General features: G+C 44.3%; 1 protein-coding gene across 1 annotated transcript in view; it reads right to left on the bottom strand.

Annotated features, from left to right (window-relative positions):
- MRGPRX2 (MAS related GPR family member X2) overlaps positions 1-23,109 on the bottom strand; it is a 40,752-nt gene extending 17,643 nt beyond the window's left edge. The window contains exon 1 of the mRNA XM_072727428.1: positions 22,995-23,109. Within this exon, the coding sequence (XP_072583529.1) occupies positions 22,995-23,109 (115 nt within the window). The remainder of the gene's footprint in view (positions 1-22,994) is intronic.
- Between the last annotated feature and the right edge of the window lie 1,318 nt (positions 23,110-24,427).

Genomic DNA, 24,427 nt, shown 5'->3' with positions numbered 1-24,427 from the left:
TGTAGAGATTAGACTTATACACAAGAGCTATTAGAGAACAATGCAAAGAGATTTATCACTGACTAGATTGGGAGTTTCCCATGTCGAGAGAGAGTCTTATTCATGGCCATATTTCTTGTTGGGCCTGCTGAAATTGTAGGTACTTTTTACTGCTCCAGATACACTTGATGATTAGTTGTTACATTGGATGGCATGAAAGGTTACATGGCCTAGATCAGAAAAGGAAGGAACCTGGAGGCCAAGATGCCGGGGAAGGTTTCAAGAGGGAGGAGGAGCCATGGTGGTTACTCATAAATGATGAGTGAAAACAATAGCCGCCCACCTTGTCAAAGGGCTTTCCCATTCCATGAAGCCTGTGCGGTGAGGACAATCAGGGGAGCATAGTTATCTAGTGAGAGGGCATATTCCTGGGTTTTGCCGGCCCAGTGTCCATTCCCTTCTCTTCTGGGAATGCCACCTTGTTTTCTCTCTCAGTCTGTGTGTTTCATTGGAGCTGCCATCACCTCTAGACTCAGACCCAGCGAATCAGAGAGCTGCAGCCTCCTGGCCACAGAATTTGCTCAGGGATGACTAGGTGACCCAACATGGGCCAGTGAGGACCCTCTTAAGGACTTCTTGTAGAACTCTTGGGGGAATGGCACTCTTTCCTTTGGGACTGTAAAGCTAGAAGAATATAAGCATGAAGCTGCTGATTGTGAAACTGGCTACCAGGTGGGGGAAAGACCATTTAAAATTGAAGCTCAAACACAAGAAACCAGAGCTGCAAAACAAGTGGGACATTGCTACTCTTGATAATTTCTCAGATATGTAAGTCAGCACATTTCTTTTCAAAAATTTCCTCTTGGGATCCCTGGGTGGTGCAGCGGTTTGGCCCAGGGCACGATCCTGGAGACCTGGGATCGAATCCCACGTCAGGCTCCCGGTGCATGGAGCCTGTTTCTCCCTCTGCCTATGTCTCTGCCTCTCTCTCTCTCTCTCTCTCTCTGTGTGACTATCATAAAAAAAAATTCCTCTTAAACTACTTAGATTAAGTTTTCTGTCACTTGTAACTGAAAAAATTCTGGCTCATATGCCTATCTGGTGAGTAATGTTGTGAACAAGATCCTGGGTCTTCTCAACCAATATCCATCAATCTATCACCCATCCATTTTCCATCATCCACCCATAACCCATCCATCCATCCATCCATCCATCCATCCATTCATCTATCATCAGTCTATCCATCCATCCATGATCCATCCATCCATCCAATACACATACATTTAATAAATAAAGCAGTTGCACCATGTATTTTAGATGAATTAACAGATGGCTAATTATCATGATATATTTGATGACAAAGATACATCCACCTCCCTTTAATCCTAGTGGAGATTGGTCAACAAAGTACAAACCAAGTTTTGAACTCAGAACTTGGAATTCAGTCTGGAACTCAGTCCCCCAAGGCAATGCTGAATTTCATTAGTGTCATCAGCACATGGACAGACATAACCCTTCTTTTGCTAAACAGGATTCAGTCACGCTGGTGGCACAGCCCAAACAAGAAAGTCCAGAGTGTCATTGACAAGCATGTGGATTTTCCTGTTGGAGCTGTTGGAAATACTCTGAGCTCTGTGGTGATGTCATTGTGAATTGCCAAAGAGGGCTTACTTACTCTAGCCTCACTTTTGTTCCTTGTATCACAGAGGCCACATTGAACACAGAGCTGCCCAAGAACCATGGAGGCAAGTGCCAACTCTTTCAGGATGATTCTGTAGCTTTCAAGAGTCAGAACACATATAAATACGTCAATCTTCTATCTTGACCTCCCGTTTTCCAAGAAAAACCAACTCAGAGAAGAAAGCGTGTGTCAAAAACACAAGGGACCATAAGGAATTACAAGGAGAGACTAGATCCAAACTCCTGACCCTCGATCTGGTTCTTTTTCTGTGATGCCACTCTCCCTCCTTGGGGCACATTCCAAAGCAGATAGAGTTTGTTTCCAGGGGCTCATTTTTCCTCTTTGATTAGTTACTGGCATTGGTAGGTCAAGAAATACTTCAGGCACTGGGCCATATTGCAAAGATTTTTTTCACATTGTCTCCTATTATCTGCTTGTAGGTCACATGGCACATAAAGATGGATGGACACGGTGGTCACAGAATTGGTGGAAAGGGCTCTTAGTAGTTGGGTTGCCCAACCCCCTCCTGATATTGAGACTTCCTCTATAGCCCCTGGTGATGCACCTGCTAGATGTGTAGGTGGTGGAGTTGAAGAGGTTATGCTTTTAGTCCTCTCAGAAGAGAGTCAGAAGACTCCTCCAAGATGTCAATCCATCAATGGCCTCTTCTACCTTTCTCCAAAATCTTTAGTCCCTCTCCTTCACTCCTTCCTCTTGGTTAACAAATATTTTGGCTCTCTCTCCTTCTCTTTTTCCTAAAATGAAGAAACCAATAAACAAGCAGTAATTCTTCTTTCAATGTTGTCACATGCATAGAGACCTTCTTATCTTTCTCTGTGCTTCCACTAAATTTCTTGACTCCTTTATGCTTGCTGTCCACACTTCATGACTCCCCCACTTCTTAACTTTTGGCTGCCTGATTCTTTCAGAAGACACCAATGACATCTTAATTATGAAGTTTGGTACCTTAAAAAAGAGTTTATTTATTTATTTATTTATTTATTTATTTATTTATTTATTTATTTGAGAGAGAGAGAACATGAGCAGGAGGGGCAGAAGGAGAGGGAGAGAGAATCCTTAGCAGACTTTGTGCAGAACCTGACTCAGGGCTTGATCTCACCACCTGAGATCAGACCTGAGCCAAAATCAAGAGTCAGACACCTAATCAACTGTGCAACCCAGCTGTTCGTGGTGTTTTTTTTAACCTAAAATTTTATATTTCCTTTGCATTATTTGAAATGTTGGCCACCCAGTACTCAATCTCCCTTAATACGATGTTGACCTGATTCTCTTTCTTCCCTTTTTACATTATTCTGCTTCTTCTGATTATATCTCTGTTTTCACTTCCTTGGCTCATTTGTTTTAAGTTCATCTCTGGGCAATCTTGTCCATCCATTGATAGCTCAACACATAATTGAGTGCAAGGTGCTGTGCCAGGAAATGGAGATTCAGAGATGGATTGCAATCATTCTTGGTCTCAGTGAGGCTACTTTCTATTGATGCAGACAGATAAGTTCATCTCAACACCAGGTGATGGCAATTGCTGGACCAGGATTTTGGAGATCACCTTGTCAATTCTCACATTTTACAGAAGGGGAAACTGAGACATAAGGAGAGGAAATCAGTTGCTTGTGGTTCTACAGAAAACTTGCAGAACAGCTAAGGAAAGGCCTGAAGTCTCTTAAATTATATCTTTGTCAGAGAATGGCTAAAGGTGACTTTTCTAGTGAGGTTGTAAGGTATTAGGATACAGAATGGCATTAGGAGTTTGCTCTGAAATAAAAATGCATTTCACTGAGATTTTTCTACAACCCCAGACTGATCATTGGCGCCTGTATCTTCTTTTCAAATACTCTGGCAAGAAGCCATATGGTAGAGATCTTACAATTGGGATTTCTATATGGAAGGAAAGAAAAGCAATACTTACTGAACACTTAATATAAGCCACAAAACTAAGGTATAAAAATGACTCACATCCATCTTGAAGCAAAACCAGAATTAGAACTCAGATATCCTGTCCTCATCTACTGTTCTTTTCATGAAGCTAGCAGCTATAAGTTGACTGCCTGGGCTAGAATGCTGGGCTATCACCTGCCCAGGAAAGAGAGGGAAATGACTGCCTGTGGGCCTTCTGAGTGTGGGAGCCACTTGCATACCCATTGCATGCATTTGGGTAAGAACTTGCCCTCATCTTTGTCTTCAGACAGAGATAACATCGTGGGCATCCAACCTGTAAAGTTGCACAGGATTCTATGCTTAGAAAGGCCTCATGTTTGGTTTAGTGTTGCCACCTTGAAATTCTTAATAATTTGTAAGCAAAGGGGTCCCACATATGGGTCTCCTTCATATGTATAGTTCACTGTTCTCTCTGTCTTTATCCCCGTAGGAAGGGCCATTGGAAAAATTACCTGAAGACAATCTTCTAGGCCAGCTAGGTGCTTCTCTGTATTCCCTGGACTACTTCATGGAGGGGTTTTATCTTCCCCAGATATCATGAAGCTTTGTCCTCCTGGGTCACAGCAGAGTATGCATTCATCTATCCAGCTTTGCCAGATCAGAAACCAAACCATCAGCCACTTCAAACATCTCCATCTCTGGTTCAAGAGCCTTTGGCAGATACTGTCCTAGAGGAAACCCAGCTTCTATAGCTGGCATCTCAACATGGTTCCAGCTTACTTTTGCAGGATTTTCTCTCAATGTTCACATACATAGTCTGTACTTAGACCACTGTATGTTTTTTCCCCCAGGTCCATCTTAGATACTTTGACCTCTGCATTTCTCCTTTCCATCCTAGTGCACTGCCTTATTTTTATCATCAGTTGATTTTTCTTCTGTCCATTAAGACCTAGCTGTGGCCCCATCTCCTCTGTAAAAGGTCTTCTCTGCTCATTCTGTATCCTCTTTCCCTACAAAGCTGTGTGGTTCCTGAAGTCAGAGCTGGTGTCCCACATCTGTTTTCCTCACTAAGCCACACATCCAAATGCGGTCAGTGAATTGTTGCTGGTGTCTTGTTTTCTCAGGAGAGGAGAAAAGGCAGGAAATCCATTTCTAGGTAAGGTTAGGTCATGTGCTCCCAGACCCAGTTTGCCTGCTGTTGGGGTGAGCCAGTGAGGGGCTCATTAAACCTGTTCCCCAGCTGAGGCTCTGAGCTGAGCTGGCCCCAATGCCCATGGTGACCACAGATCTCACCAGGGGATATCAGCTCAAATGTCCAAGGAAGGGAGGCAACTTTCCCTACAAGGGCAAAAGTATGTGGGGATGGCAGGGGTAGAGTGTCCAGGCTCCAGAAGGCAATGCTTACTGTTTTCTGGCTGACCAGACTCTATCCAGAGTGTAGACACCACATGATTAGATAAAAGGCCAGAGGTGGAAGGATTACCAGGAAGAGGAAGGGTTGAGAACCACTGCCAAATGGGAAGCGGTTGTAAGAACTAGGCACGATTTCTCTTCTTCTAGAAGAATAGAAATCTTGAGGGGTGCCTGGATGGCTCAGCCGGTCAAATGTCTGCCTTTGGCTCAGGTCATGGTCCCAGAGGCCTGGTATCAAGGCCTGTGTCAGGCAAGCTACTCAGTGAGGAATCTGCTTCTCCCTCTCTCTCAACCCTTCCACCCCCACTTGTGCTCTCTTTCTCTCTCATTCTATCTCAAATAAATAAATAAATAAATAAATAAATAAATAAATAAATAAAATCTTTTAAAAAGGAAAGAAAAGAAAGCTTGAGAGAATGTGACCCACATCTTTAAAATGGTCAAAGGCTAACATTGACTAGTGAAGAGGGACTCCTTCTGTGTGGCCCCTCAGGGCTGAAGTAGGGCCAGGACAGGAAGGTTATAGGGAAGCAGAGTCCTGCTCATGGAAGAGGCTCAAGGGGGAGGGAATAATAAGTTCACTCTCCCTGCTCGGAGTGCCCACATAAAGTTTCCTCCCCAACTGATCTTCAACTCAGCCACTTACCTCTGTTTCTCCATACAACTCTTTCCCCTCATTTCTCAGAGTGATCTTTAAATCTTCATCTCCAGCCCTTAAGCCTCAGATCCTACTCTGATGTAAACACGTGGAACATTCTCCACTGCCCCCATTCTGGTCTCATCACCTCTTCCAACAGTCTTCTAACCAATGCCTCAGTCAGCTACCTGCCTCCATGTTGTCAGAGTGTGACTTCTAAATTACAGACGTACATCCCTTACTCCCCTGTTATACTCCTTCCGGTGGACTCCTGGTATCCTCATGAAATGACTGGATCCCTTACTATGACTTGGAAAGCCCTTCGTGGTCTGACATAGCAGCTTCATCCCTTGCGCTTTCCCCTTGCACTTTACACACTAGCAATACTGGATGCTTTGGATCCATGCCCCAGCACACTCATTCCCACCTCTGGGCCTTTGCATGTGTTGCTCCTCCTCACCTGGAAGACTCTTCTTTATTCCTACCCCCCCCCCCCCCAGGTCTAGGTTAGATGTTTCTGCCACATATTACCTCTGCATCCTTCCACTAGCTTTTGGCATACAGAATTGTGTATGTATGTATAATCACCTATACTCCCCTCCTCTTCCCCACCTGAGGGAGGGAACCATATCTGTTTTGTTCACTCTGCGTCTTTCTTGTCTAGTTCCTAACACATAGTAGCTGCTCTGTCCGTATATATTTGTTGAATGAAGGGTCATCCTTTCCAAGAGACTATAGAAGGGATTTCCTACTTTGGGCCCTTTCCACCTCTGGGACCATGTTTCTATAAGACACGCCCTTTCCTGTCCTTACACATAATATGTTATCATGTGCAACAGGAATTTGCAAACAGGAATGCTTACTTCCTGCTTCAAACAGAAACATGCCCCAGGCTGTGATGCAAGAGGCAGCAGGACTCTCCTCAGGGATCCAGTATGAACGGCATTTAGTTGCACAACACGGTTTCTGAAGACTCACTGGTGAAGTGTTTGGCTTCTATAGCATCAAGCTCATTGGGGTAATTAATCTTCTGCAAGAGATTATGTTCAGATATTCTACCTCCTTGGATATCGTCTTACTTCTATGACTCCAGAATCTGGTGCTGTTATCTCACTTGATAGAAACAAATAGAACATTAATAGCTGATAAAATGAACCTTGACCTACACCTCACACCTTGTACAAAATAAACTCAGAGTGGATCATAGACCTAAGTGTAAAATGTAACACCGTAACACTCTTAGAAGAGAACATAGGAGCAAAATCTTCATGAGCTGATAGAAGAGGTCCGAGATGCATGGCCCATGAAAGAAAAGAATAAGTAACTGGACTTTATTAGAATTCAAACCCTTTGCTTTGTGAAAGATTTGGTTGAGACATGAGATGATAAGTATCTACTGGGAGAAAACACCTGCAAATTACGTATCTGACAAAAGACTAGTTTTCAGAATAAAGATCTTTCTCAACTCAATGGTAAGAAAATAATCCAATTAGAAAATGAGCAAAGGACTTGGACCCTTCACTAGAGAAGATCTATAGATGGCTAACAAACACATGAAAAGATCTTCAACATCACTGATTATCCAGGAAATGCAAATTAAAGCCACAATAAGATTCTACTACATACCCATTAGAATGGCTAAAATAAAGAATACTGATAAAACAAATGCTGGCAAGGATGTGGAGAAACCAGATCTTGCCTATGTCCTTGGTGGGCATGTAAAAATGGTATAGCCACTCAGGAAGTAGGCAATTTCTTTAAAAGTTTAACATATACTTGCTATATGACCTATGATTCCCAATCCTGGACATTTCAGAGCCATTAGAACTTATAGTCACACAAAATGTTCATAGCGCATTTTTTCCAGACAAACCTGTTTCAGATAAAATGTTCACAGAATGTGTTCACACACAATGTCTTACCCACAAACGGTCATAGCAGCTTTATCTGCAGTAGCCACAAACTGGAAACAAGCCAGGTGGCCTTCAAGGGGGTGAAGGTTAAACACCTTGTGGCACCTCCACACCCTGGAACCCTCCCCAGAAATAAAAAGGAATGAGTTATTGATACATGCAACCACCTGGATATATCTTAAAGGTGTTCTGCTGAGTGGAAAGAGCCAATCTTAAAAGGTTAGATATTGTATAATTTCATTTATAAAACACTCTCAGATTGTGGAGAAGAGATAAGTGGGTGCCAGGGGCTTGGGATGGGAAGAGGAATATGACCATTAGGGGAAGCATTAAACAGCTGTTTTGTGGCGAGGGGCAGTTCTGGGTCTTGCTTTGGCGGTTGTTCTACAAATTATACAAATGCAAAGACAGACCAAAAGAAAGGTGCATTGCAGAAACTGTGAAGCTATCATGCCAGTCGCTTGGTCGTGCTTTACAGGCATGTAAAATGTCACCACAGCAGGTAGTTGGGTGATGGGTACGTGAGACCTCTCTGTACTATTTTTGGAACTTCTTGTGAGTCTGTAACTATTTCAAAATAAAAAAGTGAAAAACGGACTGGGAAGGAAGAGGCAAAGGAACCTCATACTTACTAAATATCTAGCTTGTACTAAGTGGTTTTAGCTTACTCATTTATCCGACGCATCTATATACCGATACAAAGGTAAGCACGTGGTAACTGCCTTTTCGATATTTGCCGTCTAGCTCAGGAAGATGGAGTGACTTGTCTAAGATCACACACTGGTAAGTGATGGAATTGGAATCAAACCTACGGCCACTGACTTCAAAGCCGATGTTGCCTCCAAAATTTTTTAAGTACGATGTGGCCATCGTGTTTACTTTATTGGTTTTGCCACTTACCAAAAAAACTAGCTTCAAAGCAATTATATTGGGAGGTGACTATGAACCAAATCTTTAGAGGATGTTTTTACTCTATTGGAGGATTTGCCACAGGGTTTCCTCATTAAAAAGACACTGAGTTAGGGATCCCTGGGTGGCGCAGTGGTTTAGCGCCTGCCTTTGGCCCAGGGCACAATCCTGGAGACCCAGGATCAAATCCCACGTCGGGCTCCCGGTGCATAGAGCCTGCTTCTCCCTCTGCCTGTGTCTCTGCCTCTCTCGCTCTCTCTGTGTGACTATCATAAAAAAAAAAAAAAAAAAGAACTTTCTTAAAAAAAAAAAAAAGACACTGAGTTATAGAGAAATTAATTTATGTCATCCTTTCTGTTGTGTTAAGACAAAACAGAGAGAAAGAAAGAAGTTCGAAATAAAAGGGTGGGGGGTAGTTAAACTTTCCTTTCTCCTCCCAGGAAGTTCCTTTGGGGATTCTGTTCTCAGTTCTGGGCTCCTCTGACCTGGATGGTTCTCGGGAGGTGATGGCTTTTCTGTTTCAGCTCTGAGATGTAGGGGGCAGGTAGCTGGGTCCATCAGAGAGGGTAGAGGCTTTGAGCAACCAAAGTAAGAGGAGTGTTGGCCCAGCCTGGGGGAGCTGGGAATACAGGATCGGGATAACTGGAAGGCTGGGAAGCCCTCACACCCCCTCTCCCCACCTCCCTGGAGGTAGCAGGATTTTTAACAGTGAGGAGGGCTACAGGGCTGCCCAGGTACTAATCACAGGACACTATACCCTTAGAGCCACATGAGGCCCAGTGGCCAAGAGTGCCTGAGATGGTACCAGTGCCACTAGTAAAGCCACTGCCCTGAAATGCACCACACACACACTGGCTTGGTCATCAGCATCTACATGGCTGTGTGAGAATCAAGCTGCCTCCTCAGAATTCCTGGACTGTGCAAGTTCAAAATGCATGCACGGTCACAAGCAACAGGGCACAACCTTCCAAAAGGCCAAGATTCTATCTCCTGACTCTGCCAACCAGGCAGTGGGAGCTGAGCAAGAGTTAGGTTGATTCAGAAAGATTCTATCTCCTGACTCTGCCAACCAGGCAGTGGGAGCTGAGCAAGAGTTAGGTTGATTCAGAAAGATTTCAGAAAGATTTAAAAAGACTCAAGTGTTTGAGTCTAATGGGTTACATTGATTTTATGTGTGTGCCTAGGATAGAGAGAGTGTGCGTGCCCTTCATGCATTTGACTCAGCATTTGCTCTGCGTGTCAACTCCAGGGACATAAAGTTACATAAAATGACATATTGACTGAATTTTAGCATAAGTGCCCTCCAACACCCCCTCTATTTGAATTGGTTTTAAAAATCTGTGTTAAAGAACTCATGTGTGGTAGAGCCAGGATTTGAATCTCAGTCTGGCTCACCCCAAAGCCCATTGCTCAGCATCAGAGTGAAGTTAACTCACCTAATAGTGCCTGGAATGGGATTGCAATTGCAGCTCTCATCCCAGACTGTGAAGTGCCTGCACTCCTAAGAGCAGGCTGGAAGGGTGAGGATCTCCACCTCTGCCCCGCTCCTCTGGGCACGGGCAGGCCTGCGCCAGTCGCAGCTGGACCGTGAGCAACGAGGACTTCAGTGTGCTTGTGTGTGACCCCTGCTCTGAGCACCCATTCCAAGAACAGCCCTGAATCTTTTCTCTTTGAGCAGCTGCTAAATTCCACCTCCCCAGAATTTCCTTGCATAATGAAGAATCCTATTGCCAAGGGCAGGACGGCAAACCTGTCAGGGTTTCTTTTTGTCTGTCCCACGGTCCCAGCCTTGCCAGCGCTGGAGCAGAGTGTATTATGCAGAGATGTTGGAAAGAGAACACATTTTTGTTCCCATTTGATGGTGGCTGTTCTTTTAAAATGCAAGACTTTAGGGATGCCTGGGTGGCTCAAGGATTCGGCTTGGGGTGTGATTCTAGGGTCCCCAGATTGAGTCCCATGTCAGGCTCCCTGCGGGGAGCCTGCTTCTCCCTCTGCCTGTGACTCTGCTTCTCTCTGTGTGTGTCTCTCATGAATAAATAAAATATTTTTTTAAATGCAAGACTTTGAAAGACTTTATTATAATTTTGAAATCAGTTATTGATAAAAACAAAACAAAACAAAATTCAACTCAGTAAACTTGAAGATCTAATTGGCTTTACTAAACAGTTCATGAACTGGAGAGCACCCCATCCAGCAAGTAGAGGGGAACTCCAAAGGGCTACTGAAAGGAGAAGGTTTTCTAAAGCAGGACAAGGACGTCGTAAACAGAAAAAGGAATATTTCAGGCAAGATCATCTCCATCTGGGGTCCAATGGGTCCTTATAGGTGGGATTATCTCATCTTCATTTTGGGGATAGAGAGGGCCCATGTGATAGGTTATCATGTTGGTGCTGGCCAGAAAATTCCTGACTGACTGGTTAAGACTACATTTCTGGAAGAGCTTAAAAGTGCAATTAAGTCTTAAACTCCGGTTTGGTGACTTGGCCTACGTAATGCCATTTGGGGTCCTGTGGGTTCCCTTTTAATATTAACATAGAGTTTTATTTTCAACAAATATTTCTATAAGTCAAGAATGAAGAATTATTTAAAAGTTTCTATGGAAAGAACATAATATTTATAAAAAAATAAAGATGAAGCTGTTGGGCTTTTTCATATATAAGGAAGTTGAGCTCATCTTTGTGCAAGGCTGCATCTTAAGCAACTTGCTGTAATCTCTGTGAATGACAGTAACTTGAGGTGCTCAGAACTGTTGCCCTCCGTTTTGCATACTGATTCTGGTCTGGCTTATTCATGTGCCCCCCACCCCCAGCCTGGCTTGTGTCACCTGGGGATGTCCCATCTCTCCTCCCCAGACCTGCTCTGCTGGAGTCCCTGAGCCCCCTTCCCATAGCAATTAAGTGTATTGGGATGTCCAAGTGCTGATGTCAACCTGACCCTCGGGATAGGGTGAAACCAAGGAGTCACTCATGATCACTATCATGATTTATAGCAAAATAATCCTACCAGCTCCAGTCATCAGAGGAAGACAGACGGGGGGGTTTCCCCAGGGCACTCTGTCAGCATCAGCACATCATTCCCTCATCCTGAAGTTCTTCCTTCTGTTTTCCTTTCTCCAGATAGTGATGGCTTTATGGTATTTTCTGATTTTTAAACAAGAGGTACTTTTATATTTTAAAGTGTAGAAAGGCACAGGAGTAAAAATAACCATAATCTCACTATAATCTTCCAGATACATCATTATATTCTTCCTTTTTCTAGACCTATGTACCAGAAGTCTTTTCATCTGATATTGTTGAGACATTGCTTAGTGGGTTAAGCAAAAAAGTTAGTTGAAATAATGAATGATAATTAGCCCCAAGATATATACATCCTTTAAATCTTTTATTTTAGCTTCAAATTTATCAATGTTTTAATATAGCCTTTTATGTTACTATCGCCTTTGTCTTTCTTCTATAGACACCATGATGGTTGGTGTCTCCGAATTCCTGTTTTGGCCTCTTTGAAGAAGAAAGCATTCTGAGAGCAGAATCTTGAATTTTTCTGACCGCCCCCCCCCCCACTCCACCCTGCCAATCCGTTGTAACTACATTAATTACTACAAGAGCGGTTGAATTCTTCAAAGCATTCCGTTCAGTTTTTTAAAGGATCTTTTTTCTGCTTTCACTCATTTTTTTCAATTTACATAATATTTAACTATGAAATTCTAGTAACAAGGACATTGAAATAAAGAGGCTAGAGAACCATAAAACTGGCACTTGCTGATGATGTGAGCTGTCTAGTGGGAGCACAAGTGGGGAATAAAAAGGCACAGCCTTCCATCCAGAACCTTCAGTGAATCTGGGCATCAGTCCTAGGGGTTTTCAGGTGGAAGGGAAGGGTTGACTCAAGTGGGGAGTCAGCTAAGTGGTTGAATGCCAACCAGGAGAGATCACAATGTATATACACACACGAATATAATTTATTTACAAAAGATGAGATCACACTACCCATATGGCTTATTTTTTGGTTGGTCATATTGTTTATTTACGTAACAATAAATATAATCCAACATTATCCCTCTGAATGATTACATAGTATTTCATTGTACAGATATGCTACCTTTGCCTAATCCCTTACTAGGACTTTTTAGACCTTGCTTTCTTTTTCTTTTCTTTTCTTTTTTATTTTGCACTTGTTTGTATTTTTATATACCTGTTGGATTATTTCCTCAGGATAAATTTCTAGTAGTGGAATTGCTGAATCAAAGCATATCCATATTATTAAGATTTTGGTACATATTGCTACCAACTCTCTAGAAAACACATACCAATTTATACATCTCCAGCAATGTAACTCTCAATTTTTCAATCAGCCCCCAAACTGCTCCCCTCCTCTCTCAGGTTCCAGATAAGCTGTAAGGACTCTCAGGAGGAAAAGGTTTGCAGGGTGAGATGAGGCTCCCCCGCAGACATACTACTGACCAGTGATATCAAAGCAGTAAATCCAGTAGAGACAGAAAATGCTCAGAAAGGGGAGAAAGTGAAGTGGGTCTGCCCATTTCTCTCCTGGAATCGCAGGATAGCATCATGTAGCAGAGAAAGCCAAGGGTGAGACCTCACACGACCTGGAGACGATGGATGGCTCTGCCACTTAAGGGTTGTGTGACCTTTAGGCAAGTCATTTAACGTCTCTGAGTCTTGATTTCTTCATCTGTAAAATAGCACCGTCTTCTGTGAGAACACTTACCTCTAGGAAACATCCAGGTAGACATGCTGTGGCCTCACTTTCACCAGGGCATTGCTGCCTTAGTGCTGGACTTCCACGAGTATAAACGGGGTCTTGTTTAGCTCCTAAGAACAAGTCCTTGCTTACAAGATCCAGTTGGGATCTTCACCTTGTACTTGATAACCATGTTTCACATATTCTGAATTCCTATCAGGCTGGGTCCCAGAAACACCTGGAATCTTGAGTGGAGGGTAAGGGGAATGGGAAGAGAGTTGCCAATGCCTAGGACAATTCCATCATGGGTGTCGATTGTTACCATTACAATTACTTCAACACAACCTGCCTGATCTTGAACTTCAGACTAAAGATCCCCCTTCCTAGACCTGCCTGCTCCTGCCTAGCCCCAGATGCCTCTCTTCTGCCTAACTGTATCTCTACTTTGACAACACCTATCTTCCAACTGAAGCAGTTTCTTTAAAATAACAACCCTTGCTAACATGCGTTGAACACTTATTAGATGTCAAGTACTGCTAGGCATTAAACAGGTATTATTCTCACTAATAGTCCTAGAAGGTAGGCATTCCCATTTTATAGGTGAAAAGAACTGGCTCATCGAGGTTTAGCAACTTTCCCAAGTTCCCACCTGGGATGTAAATGTAAATGAGCTGGGATTTGAACCAGTCTGTATGCAACAAAGCCTGTCTTCTTAGTCAACCCTGAGAGGCAGGGAGGGCAGTGTTCCACACCTTTCTCATTTTATAGAAGAGCAAGCTGAGTCTCAGACCTTGTCAAGATCACGTGGCTGGGCTGTAAGCAGAATAAAGCCTACAGCCAGATCCCAGGGAAGGCAGGCCAGCTGGGCCTGGCATCCGAAGCAATGACCAAAATGTTTAGAGGTAGTTTTCTGACTCCAAAAGTGGAAAGGAAGAAGAGACACTTTGATGTTCTGGTTGGGGATTTAGGGTCTTCACTTAAAAGCTTTTTGGCAAGAGCCCATGAAACATCTATGCAGACAAGAATGAATTGTCCCTTTCTCCATCTAAGGGGACCTTAAAATGCATATGCAAAATGACAAAAATGTATGTGGAGTTGGGAGAGAGTCCCTTCCGCCATATATCAGGGAAAACTTTCTGGAAGGGTACAACCCTGGAAGGGTTGATATAATTTGAAAAGAGTTGGTGATGCTGGATGCCTAGTAAGTATATAGCCCTGACTTTAGGCTGACACATACCAGACAGCTATTGTGAGCCAAGGAGACACTAGTGTAAGATTTATGTGCTTGGTGACGTTATTTTAAAGCTATCCTTACTGAATGCATAGGCTATGTTTGCTTATGCTATTTTATTGGATGAAAAAGCAGAATGAACATCTATCCTCACTACTCTTGAACCTGACCACCATAATCTCCTTGCACTGAGAGCCCTCTACCTTTCTATGCAAGGCTGCTTTGACACTCTCCCCATGAGTTCCTGTTGGGGACATATCTCTTTTAGTCACTTACTTTAAGCATTTATAAGTGCTTTCCCACCCATTATGTCATTTGATCCTTAGGCTGTCCTTAGAAAGTAGATGTGCAGAAAAGTACTCCCATTTTACACATGAGAAGACTGAGGGTTCAAGGTAGGGGTGACAGATAGCTTTCAATTCACTTTGACTTTCTGCAACATTGCATTGAGGGCTCTGAGGTCAAGTTCAGGGGTTTGGCAAAAACCAGTGCTGTGATCAGTTAGCAATGTCTGCCCTGGGGACTGAAGAGGAAGGTGATGGCACTCGTGCTGGTGCGTTAAAGAACCTGTTTTCCCAGGGCACATGGGTGGCTCTGTCAGTTAAGGGTCTGACTCTTGATTTCAGCTCAGGTCATGATCTCAGGGTCATGAGATTGAGCCCCGTGTCAGGCTCCACGCCGCAGGGATTCTATCCCTCTCCCTAGGCCCCTCCCCCTCCCTTTTTCTCTCCCTATCTAAAAAACAAGAACAAAACAAAAAACCCCCAAACAAACAAACACCTAACAAACTCAGATTTCCTGACTTGCAGTCCCAGATTCTTTCCCTGCTGCATGTTCCCCTTGTGGAAGGAGATGCATGCAGGTATAGAGACACAGGTAGAAAATAGCACAGAGTAAATGCTCAGTTGGTAGGCTGCAAAAGGCCAGAAGATATCCGTGTCCTAATCCCTAGAATCTGTGAATGTTACCTTATATGGCAGAACAATAATGGGGGGATGGTCTTTGCAGATGTGATTAGTTAAGGATTTCAAGGTGGGGAGATTATTCTGGATCATCCAAGTGGGCCCTAGATGCAATCACTTGTGCACTTATTCTAAAAGCGAGGCAGAGAGAGATTTCACACACAGAGGAGAAGGTGATGTGAAATAGCTTCAAGAGATTTGGAGATGTGTCCACAAGTCAAGGAACACTGACAGCCACCAGGGGTTGGAGGCAACAAGGCATGGATTCTTCTCCAGAGGCTCTGGAGGGCGTGCAGCCCTGCCAACACCTTGATTTTGACCCAGTGACACTGATTTCGAATCTCTGGCCTTTAGGACTGGTGGAGAATACATTTCTGTTGTTTGAAGCTGCCAAGTTTGTGGTGATTTGTTATGGCAGCCCCAGGAAACTAATATACGGAGTAGATACTAATTTTCCCTCTCTTCAAAGTCCTTCTGAGCTCTAGAAAGTACACATGCACATGTATTATATAATAAATAACATGTATTTCCATATTTATTTCATTGCCAGGAAGGAAGACCTCCATTACGAGTAAATATGTTCAAGGCAAAATCTAATGCCCATTAGGACCACGTAGATGCTTCCGGCACAAGGATGTTTACTCTACAAGGATGCTAATTAAAAAGTAATCAGTCCGCTCCATTTCCTACCAGAGCAGTTATTTTTCTGAGATTTTATTCAAGGGGCCATGGACAGTAGAAGAGCATCCAGAACAAATGTGAGCTCTGTGTTAAGGGAAAGGCGTGCCTCGACCTTCTGGGCGTGCTTTGGTTGGTTTGTTTTGAAGGTATTAGGTGCTGCAGTTTTTCCTCCTGTGGGAAGAAGCTGGTCAAGAAGCAGAAGTTCAACCTGCCACAACATTCATACCAGGCGGAGCTGGTATCCAAGGCCTGCAAAGTGGAAGCAGTCAATCATGTCATCTCGGCGCCTTGCCCGTGGAGCCCACATTAGAAAAAAAAAAAATCCATTGTGAGAAATGGAATTTTTAATAATGAAATCATCTTCATGATGGATGTGTGTTGGGGAAGTTATGAAATCGGACTCGGGAGAGGTTCGGAATGTTAATATCTGAGGATTCAGAAGACGGCTGTCATAGATAATCGCAATGCAAATATTAAAATGTGAGTCACTGTGCCACTTTTTTTTTTTTTTAATTAAATATTCTGCACATGCTGCGCTCGGGAGAAAACACCTGCTGCCAGAAGACACAGAAGAGCCATTGGGAAAATCGTTGTCAAAAGAGCCTCAGGGAAGATTTTCCACCAGACTGGACATCCTGGTGGCCTGGTGGCCGGCCAGTAGTTCTGGGTGCTCTCCTGTGCTGAACGTATTTAATCCAGCCCCTTGTACCCCATTTCACAGATGAGGGGCCTAAGGCTTGGAGAGCCCAAGTTGAGTGGGCTACAGTGAGTTACTGTGTGGTAGAAACTGTGCTCCTAAGCCTATGCCCCTCCCTAGCGACCACGGGCGGCCCAGGGCACACACTCTGCTTGTCCCGTGAAAGCCAAGGTGGCCTCGGCTCCAGCCTTCCTCACACCTCTCCGGAATCGGGTTAATCTGTACAGGCGTTTGTTGGGTATGATGAAGAAACTGGCCGCTTTATATTTGATGGCGTAGGGAAAAAAAATACCGTTTTGAGTGTGCTGATCTGGTTCATTAGGGGCCCGCAGTTACCTTGGGGAAATTATGTTAGGGCACCGGAAGCCCTGGGAACGAGCAGCTTCAGTAGCCTTTTAGTTAAGCCAAATCTTCTCTGGCCCAACATACCTCCAACCAGAACTGTCTTTATATTCAGAAACCCTAAAGGAACCCCACTTGGGCTGCCCTCCTGGAGAGATCAGGGAAGCTTCCAGAAGTGCTATTTACCTGGTAGTGGCAAACAGTAGAGATAGGGAGGGTATAAGTGGGGAAACAGGGTTGAGTAGAGCTTTTAACTGTCTTGGCTAGCTCTTTGGCATATATATATCCTATATATCTATAGGAGGTAAAGCTCAAAGAAGACAAGCACCTTTTTTTTTTTTCCTTTAAGATTGTATTTATTTATCTGAGAGAGCGAGCGAGCGAGCGCACACTAGGTGGGGAGGGGCACAGGGAGAGGGAGAAGCAGACGCCCTGCTGAGCAGGGAGCCCGATGTAGGGCTCTATCTCAATTTCAGGACACGGAAATCACAACCAGAGCCACAGACAGATGCTTAACCGACTGAGCCACCCAGATGCCCCACTTTTTTTTTAAGACCACACAGTGAGGGGACCCCTGGGTAGCTCAGTGGTTGAGCGTCTGCCTTTGGCTCAGGTCATGATCGTGAGTCCTGCATCGGCCTCCCTGCAGGGAGCCTGCTTCTCCCTCTGCCTGTGTCTCTGCATCTCTCTCTGTGTCTCTCATGAATAAGTAAAATATTAAAAAAAAAAAATCACACAGTGCGTTAACCAAGCTGGAACCTGAAACCAGATCATCTCAGTCCTTATCCAAGTCCTGTGTCCCACAAAACACAAAGATATTTTCCTAATTAAAGGAATCCCTTTTAGTTTGTCAATGGACAATGGAGAAATAACTATTCCTCCCAGGAGTCTCTGTTACCCTCTGGAAATAAAATAACATGACCTTAACAAATAGATAAAAGAAATTCCCAAGCGTTGAAGTATGTGTATAACTTGCACCCACAACCTTCTCTGAAGGGTTGCCTGGGAACCGAGTGATGCATGTGTACAAAGCCCAACTCCTTTGTCTCAGGCACCGCAAAGTCTGTGGTGCAATGTATGCTCCAGAGCTCCCCATGACATCCGGCTGAGACCACATCCTTGTTCTGTTTCTCCTCCTCTCCCTTGCAACATTAGTCAAAATTCCTCAGAGAAACAAAACAGAGAGAGAGAGAGAGAGAGAGAGAGAGAAGGAGGGAGAGAAATATCTTAAGGTGGCTCACCATTGTTAGGGCTGGCTGGCACTCTGAAATCTGTAAGGCAAGTCAGCAGGATGGAGATTTAGGTGAGTTGAGGTTGCAGTCTTGTGTCTGAGGGTTAGAATTTCTATATTTAAGTCTGGAGGCAGAGTTCCTTCTTCAGGAAAACTCAATCTTTGCTCTTAAGGCCCTCAACTGATTGGATGAGGCCCACCCATACTATATAGGATCATCTCCTTCACTTAAAGTCAACTGATTATAAATGTTAATCTCATCTAAACATATACCTTTAGAGCAAAATCTAGACTAGTGTTTGACCAAACAACTGCTTACCACAGCCTAGCCAAGGTGACACATAAAATTAAGCATCACGTCCTCTCGCCTTAACAGGTGTTCCTGAGAGCGTGCCCTTACTGAATCACTTTTATATTAATCCTCATCTCATACTCCGCTTCCAAGGAACTGTGCTAAGACCAACTGATGCTTTGGGTCCTGCTGTACTACTTCGTTTGCTTTTGGCTTGCTTTTGTATTGTCTACCCTCCCCCTCTAGAAGTAAGTTCCTGGAGAGCGGGGTGTTTTGTTGTGCTTACTGCTGTAACCCGAGTCCCTAGAACAAGACCTAGCACATAGCACTACTTTGTAGTGCACTTTGGCTGGTGCTTTGCCTGGTTGCTCTCAGACTCCATGTCCGCTCTGCTTTGTTCTGCTGTGTATCTTAGGGAGGCTTGGACGCCGTAACCGCATTTTCCAGACTTTCTTGCCAAGAGGCTTTCAGATCGTCTCTATCAATTAGGCAACGGTGGAAGTTTGGCAGAAAGAGTTGACGGGGAGGCTCTTTTCCTGCTCTGGACTTGCGTTAGTGTCTCCCCAGCAGGCACGGAGTGTCATAAGGAATTTTTGGCACTTCCAGCACCTGCATGTGAAGCTTCTTCCTCGGAGCCCGGACATGGTTCTGGCACCAGCCTGCAGTGTAGCCCCATCATGATCTCAGTTCTGGCCACCTTTGGGAAATCTTATGGTTCAAAGCACCAGCCCAGCCCCCCGTCCTCCCAGGTTCTGGACTCCGCTCACACCACATCTATCTTGCTGTTGTTCCACTCTTAGGGCTGGCAGCTTCTTTCTGTGTCATTAAGCTCTGGATTAGCTCAAAGTCCCTTTTTTACCTCCTGGGCCCTTCCAACATTATAGAGTCCCTTTTCTATATTAAATTCACTCTGTTTAATATATCCAGAGAGAGGTATATGTCTTATATGTCTTATATATCCATATGACTGGATCCTCTCAACTCTGATTCAATATTTTGGTCCTCAATATATACTTGTTGAATGAATAAATTGTATTGCCAAGCTAATGTTCTTAGAGCTCACAGTTCAAAAGAAAGAAAGATCTTCTCCAGCATCCAACGATCAAATTAAATGGAAGGATTCTAGTTGGCCCTGGCTGGGCCACATGCCCCTCTGTGCCTTGGACCAATCTCTCTGGACAAAGGACTGGAGCACACTGATCACGGACCCAGCCCTATAGCTCATCACAGGCAGGGTATTGACATTGTCCCATGTGAACCACTCGGAATGAGGCAGACACACTTCCCCAGTGAAAGAGGGAGCTGGGCAGAAAAAACCCCAACATTTTCCCACTATGATACCTTTACAATCTTCAGAGGGAAATAGACATCTTGACAAATTATTGTCATGTGATGAGGTGAAGTATCAAGTGTTCTAGGAGCACAGGGGAGCATTTATTCTATGAAACACATTCACATACACCATGTAATTTGTTCCTCATGATGCCAGCCACCGCGAAGCAGGCATTTTCATCTTCACCTTATAATCATCTTTGGCCTCCTGGTGACCTGCAGGTTCTCTCCGTTTGGACTCAAAGCCTTGTCTGCCCAACTCCCTTTAGCCAAGTCACATCAGCCTTTGTTTTCTTCCCACTTCTAAATATCTCAGCTCCATTCCTTTTTTGATGTAAAATCGTCCTCAAGGGGGGTGATCATAAGCAAGTTTTCCTTGGTCCCATAACAACCTTGGCACATACAAAGCACCCACGGCGAGGCAGACACCATGACACCATACCAGATGTTTTACACACATGCTCTCATTTACTCTTCTTCACAACCTTACAAAATAGCAGTAGTGTCCCAGAAAGATTGTGTCACTTGGCCTAGGTATGTAGCTACCTTGTGAAAGCCGGGATACAAAGCTACCTTGGTTTGGCTCCCCCAACAGCAGCATCTCCCCCGTATAGTCTTCACACTAGTGGGGGGATGGTTGAAAGAACTAGAGATGTTAACCAGCAGGACAGCACACACAGGGGTGTCACTGTTCATCTAAATATCCAATGGGCTATGAGGTAGAAGAGAGAATTCACTGGAATTTTTGTGGCCCCAAGAGCCAGAAACAGCACCAACTATGTAAGTTACAGTGAGCTGAAGCTCTGCTCAATATAACCCAAATGGTAGAAGGTGATGTGAGTGTTCAAGGAGATGGTGATGGGGCAGCTTTTGAGGGATGTGGAAGAGTGAGAAAATCCTGACTCAGGGAGCAGATTGGGCAGAGGGATTTTAAAGATCCTACAGCCATGAAACCCCTCCTTGCTTTCTGCTCACCCCATTTCTTGAAGTTACAGTTTTCACGAGGCTCCCCCGAGATTCTGGGTCAACTCCAGAAGGTAAATTGACTAAAAAAATTAGGTAACTCAAATGTGTCAAAATGACACATTGGTTGTTTAAAAACAAACAAACAAACAAACAAAAAAAACCCCACAAAACCATATATTGGTAATATAGACACACCATGGGGACGTTTTGCAAACTTTCATGCAATTCAAGCAATTTAGTCTGCCTGAGACATCTCCAGACTTTTTAATTTCATTTTGTCATTTAAAACGTACTTTATGCCTATCCAGTTAAGACTAGACTGCTTGTCTGAAAATTTTTTACTAATTTTAATACTCTGCCTCAGACTCTACGTGAATTGCCTGAGAAAAGGACGCGATGGGACTGAGCGCAGAGCCCGTGTCTTGTCTGAGAGGCATCTCAGGGAGCTTCCTTCTGTGCCCCTGGGTCCATTACTCCAGTGTTGCACTAAAGGAATGATGGGGAACTATTTCTTCCTTCCCAAGGCAGAAGTCTGGCTTGTTTCACATGAAGAGAATCAACCCTAAGTGTCCACAGTCCCATGTTTGGGACTGGAATCAAACTAACTTGGCCTTGGAAATTCAGGACTCCTTTTTTGTCTGTGGCATATGACACACTATGCAGATATTTCCATGGCACATACTTCTAAGTACTGCTCAGGTGTGCTGTGGCCAAAGTTTCATTTGCAGGTCGGGAAACCTATAGAGGATTGATGTCTTGCCAGAGACCTCAGCCGATAACTGACCGCTTGAAAGCTGGCCCTCCTGATTGCTGGCCTGGAGGGCCATGCCCCTGAGCACTGTCCCACACATCTCCTTCACCAGCTGCTCAGGGGCATGGCTGATGGAGGAGGAAGCCAAGCAAGGGAAGGGCCAGGCTCTTGCCTCAGGATTTCTGTGGGTCTGTGACCCAGCTCTGATCACAGCTGGAGGCCTGGGCTTTTTTTTTTTTTTTCCACTGTGTACAAAAGGTTTAATTTTGACAAAGGGGTTAAGAGGCTGGGCTGACCCTTCTACAACCAGTGGTTGGGAAGAGTGCTCCAGGGATACTGCTCACCCCACAGCTCCTGTCTTCAGACTCCATTCTACAATGGGGCCTGATCCTGCCCTTTGCAACTGTGCAGTGATCCCTGGTGAGGACCCCCATAACTATCCCCATAAAAGGGCTCAGGCGTCCATCTTCATGAAAACCTTGGGGCGAGAAAAGATCTCGATGGCTTCCTCTACCTGTGCCAGCTTCCAGTCCAGCTCAGCACGATGGCCCTGGGCCTTCAGTGAGTCGGCCCCAGCAGGCAGCAGCACTAGCTCACGTAGCAACTGGCTCTGGCTCTGGAGCAGATTGCTCAGTGTCTCTAGCCGCTGGTTCTCCAGCATGCGAGTGTGGTCAGGGGGCACGGCAGGGTCCTGTATATAAGTCACCAGTCTTGATTCTCTTTTCTGATCTGTACCCTCCCCTCCACACCTTGGGTATATTCCGGCCTTGAGAGCTCTTCCAGTCGGTGACAAGCAGGTAGCAAGTGCCGGGCCTGTAAGATCTTGTAGAGTCAGGGATGGAGTCAATGTCACATATAAGCAGAAGTTGTGGGAAAGTGAGAGTTGTGAGTACAGAGTACACAGAGGACCCCACTCTACAGGGAGAGATGTCCAGAGGCACAGAGACAAGAGAGAGAAACTATTGACCATGCCTACTTTGGTTCTTTTTTTTTTTTTTTTTTTTTGCCTACCTTGGTTCTTAAGGGTGCCTTACTGCTCAACTCCAAGTCTGCAAAGGACTTTGCCACAGGCAATCAGGAGCCACAGAAGGTTCAAGGGAATGGGGGAATTTCATGTTATCATTTTATTCAGTGATCTACCTCTCCTGCCATCCCACCTACTACCCTGCTGATAAACTATTCATCTGGAACTCAGATGGGGAATGACCTCAGTGCCTTCAGCTTGGGAAATCCAGATTTTGTCTGGATTCACCATCCATCCAAAGCCCAGGGTGGAATTCTTTCATTTAGAAACTGTGATGACAGTTAACCAATTAGGCCTCCCATGGTCCCTTCTATATCCTCAAACAACTTGCACCACAGCAAGCCAGCTTGGCCCGTTACCATGGACACCACTGTCACTATAATTGGAGCCCGCTGGGCAGCAGCTAACAGCAGATTTAACTGGTTTCTTGTCTTCTAGTGAAGGCACAGCTGACGGGAATGCAGCTCTCCTCATCAACGCAAATAGTTTAGTGTGTAGGACAGGGTGGTGATGGAAAGGAAAGAACAATTACTCCTATAAAATGTCATAAATCAACGTCCTTGTCGGAACAAGGAATAAATGTTGACCAGTGGAACTGTGGTCATTATATTTCCTGTGAAGTCATGAACATTTCAGAATTAGATCATAATCATTGGTAAGGCTGAGTTTTCCCTAAGATCTCAGCTTTTCTAGTTGTCTTAGTATCCAATGCTGACCAACATTTACAGAGCACTTATTGTATGTACATTACATACATTTTTTTCATTTAATCCAGACAACTATCCTATGAAGTAGGTTCTCTTACTAGTCCCATTTTACAGATGAGAGCATGTAGGCTCAAAGTGGTAAGGTCTCTTGCTTAAGAGCACATGAAAAGTGAGCCTCTACACATGAGAAAATGCTCTGCATCACTTGCCATCAGGGAAATACAAATCAAAACCACAATGAGATACCACCTCACACCAGTGAGAATGGTGAAAATTAACAAGACAGGAAAAAACAAATGTTGGAGAGGGTGTGGAGAAAGGGAAGCCTCTTACACTGTTGGTGGGAATGTGAACTGGTGCAGCCACTCTGGAAAACTGTGTGGAGGTTCCTCAAAGAGTTAAAAATAGACCTGCCCTATGACCCAGCAATTGCACTGTTGGGGATTTACCCCAAAGATTCAGATGCAATGAAACGCCGGGACACCTGCACCCCGATGTTTCTAGCAGCAATGTCCACAATAGCCAAACTGTGGAAGGAGCCTCGGTGTCCATCGAAAGATGAATGGATAAAGAAGATGTGGTCTATGTATAGAATGGAATATTCCTCAGCCATTAGAAATGACAAATACCCACCATTTGCTTCGACGTGGATGGAACTGGAGGGTATTATGCTGAGTGAAATAAGTCAATCGGAGAAGGACAAACAGTGTATGTTCTCACTCATTTGGGGAATATAAATAATAGTGAAAGGGAATATAAGGGAAGGGAGAAGAAATGTTGGGAAATATCAGGAAGGGAGACAGAACATAAAGACTCCTAACTCTGGGAAATGAACTAGGGGTGGTGGAAGGGGAGGAGGGCGGGGGGTGGGGGGGAATGGGTGATGGGCATTGAGGGGGACACTTGACGGGATGAGCACTGGGTGTTTTTCTGTATGTTGGTAAATTGAACACCAATAAAAATTAATTTATTAAAAAAAAAAAAAAGAAAAGTGAGCCTCTAAAACCCATGTCCCACCTTGATTCCTCCAAGTAGGTGGGGGGTTTGAAAATATTTCTGAAAAAAATGCCAGGGTGAAATTTGAA

Source organism: Vulpes vulpes, chromosome 11 (assembly GCF_048418805.1).
Source record: "Vulpes vulpes isolate BD-2025 chromosome 11, VulVul3, whole genome shotgun sequence".
In the NCBI taxonomy this organism is placed as follows: Eukaryota; Metazoa; Chordata; class Mammalia; order Carnivora; family Canidae; genus Vulpes; species Vulpes vulpes.
This window is presented reverse-complemented; position numbering and strand designations above follow the sequence as displayed.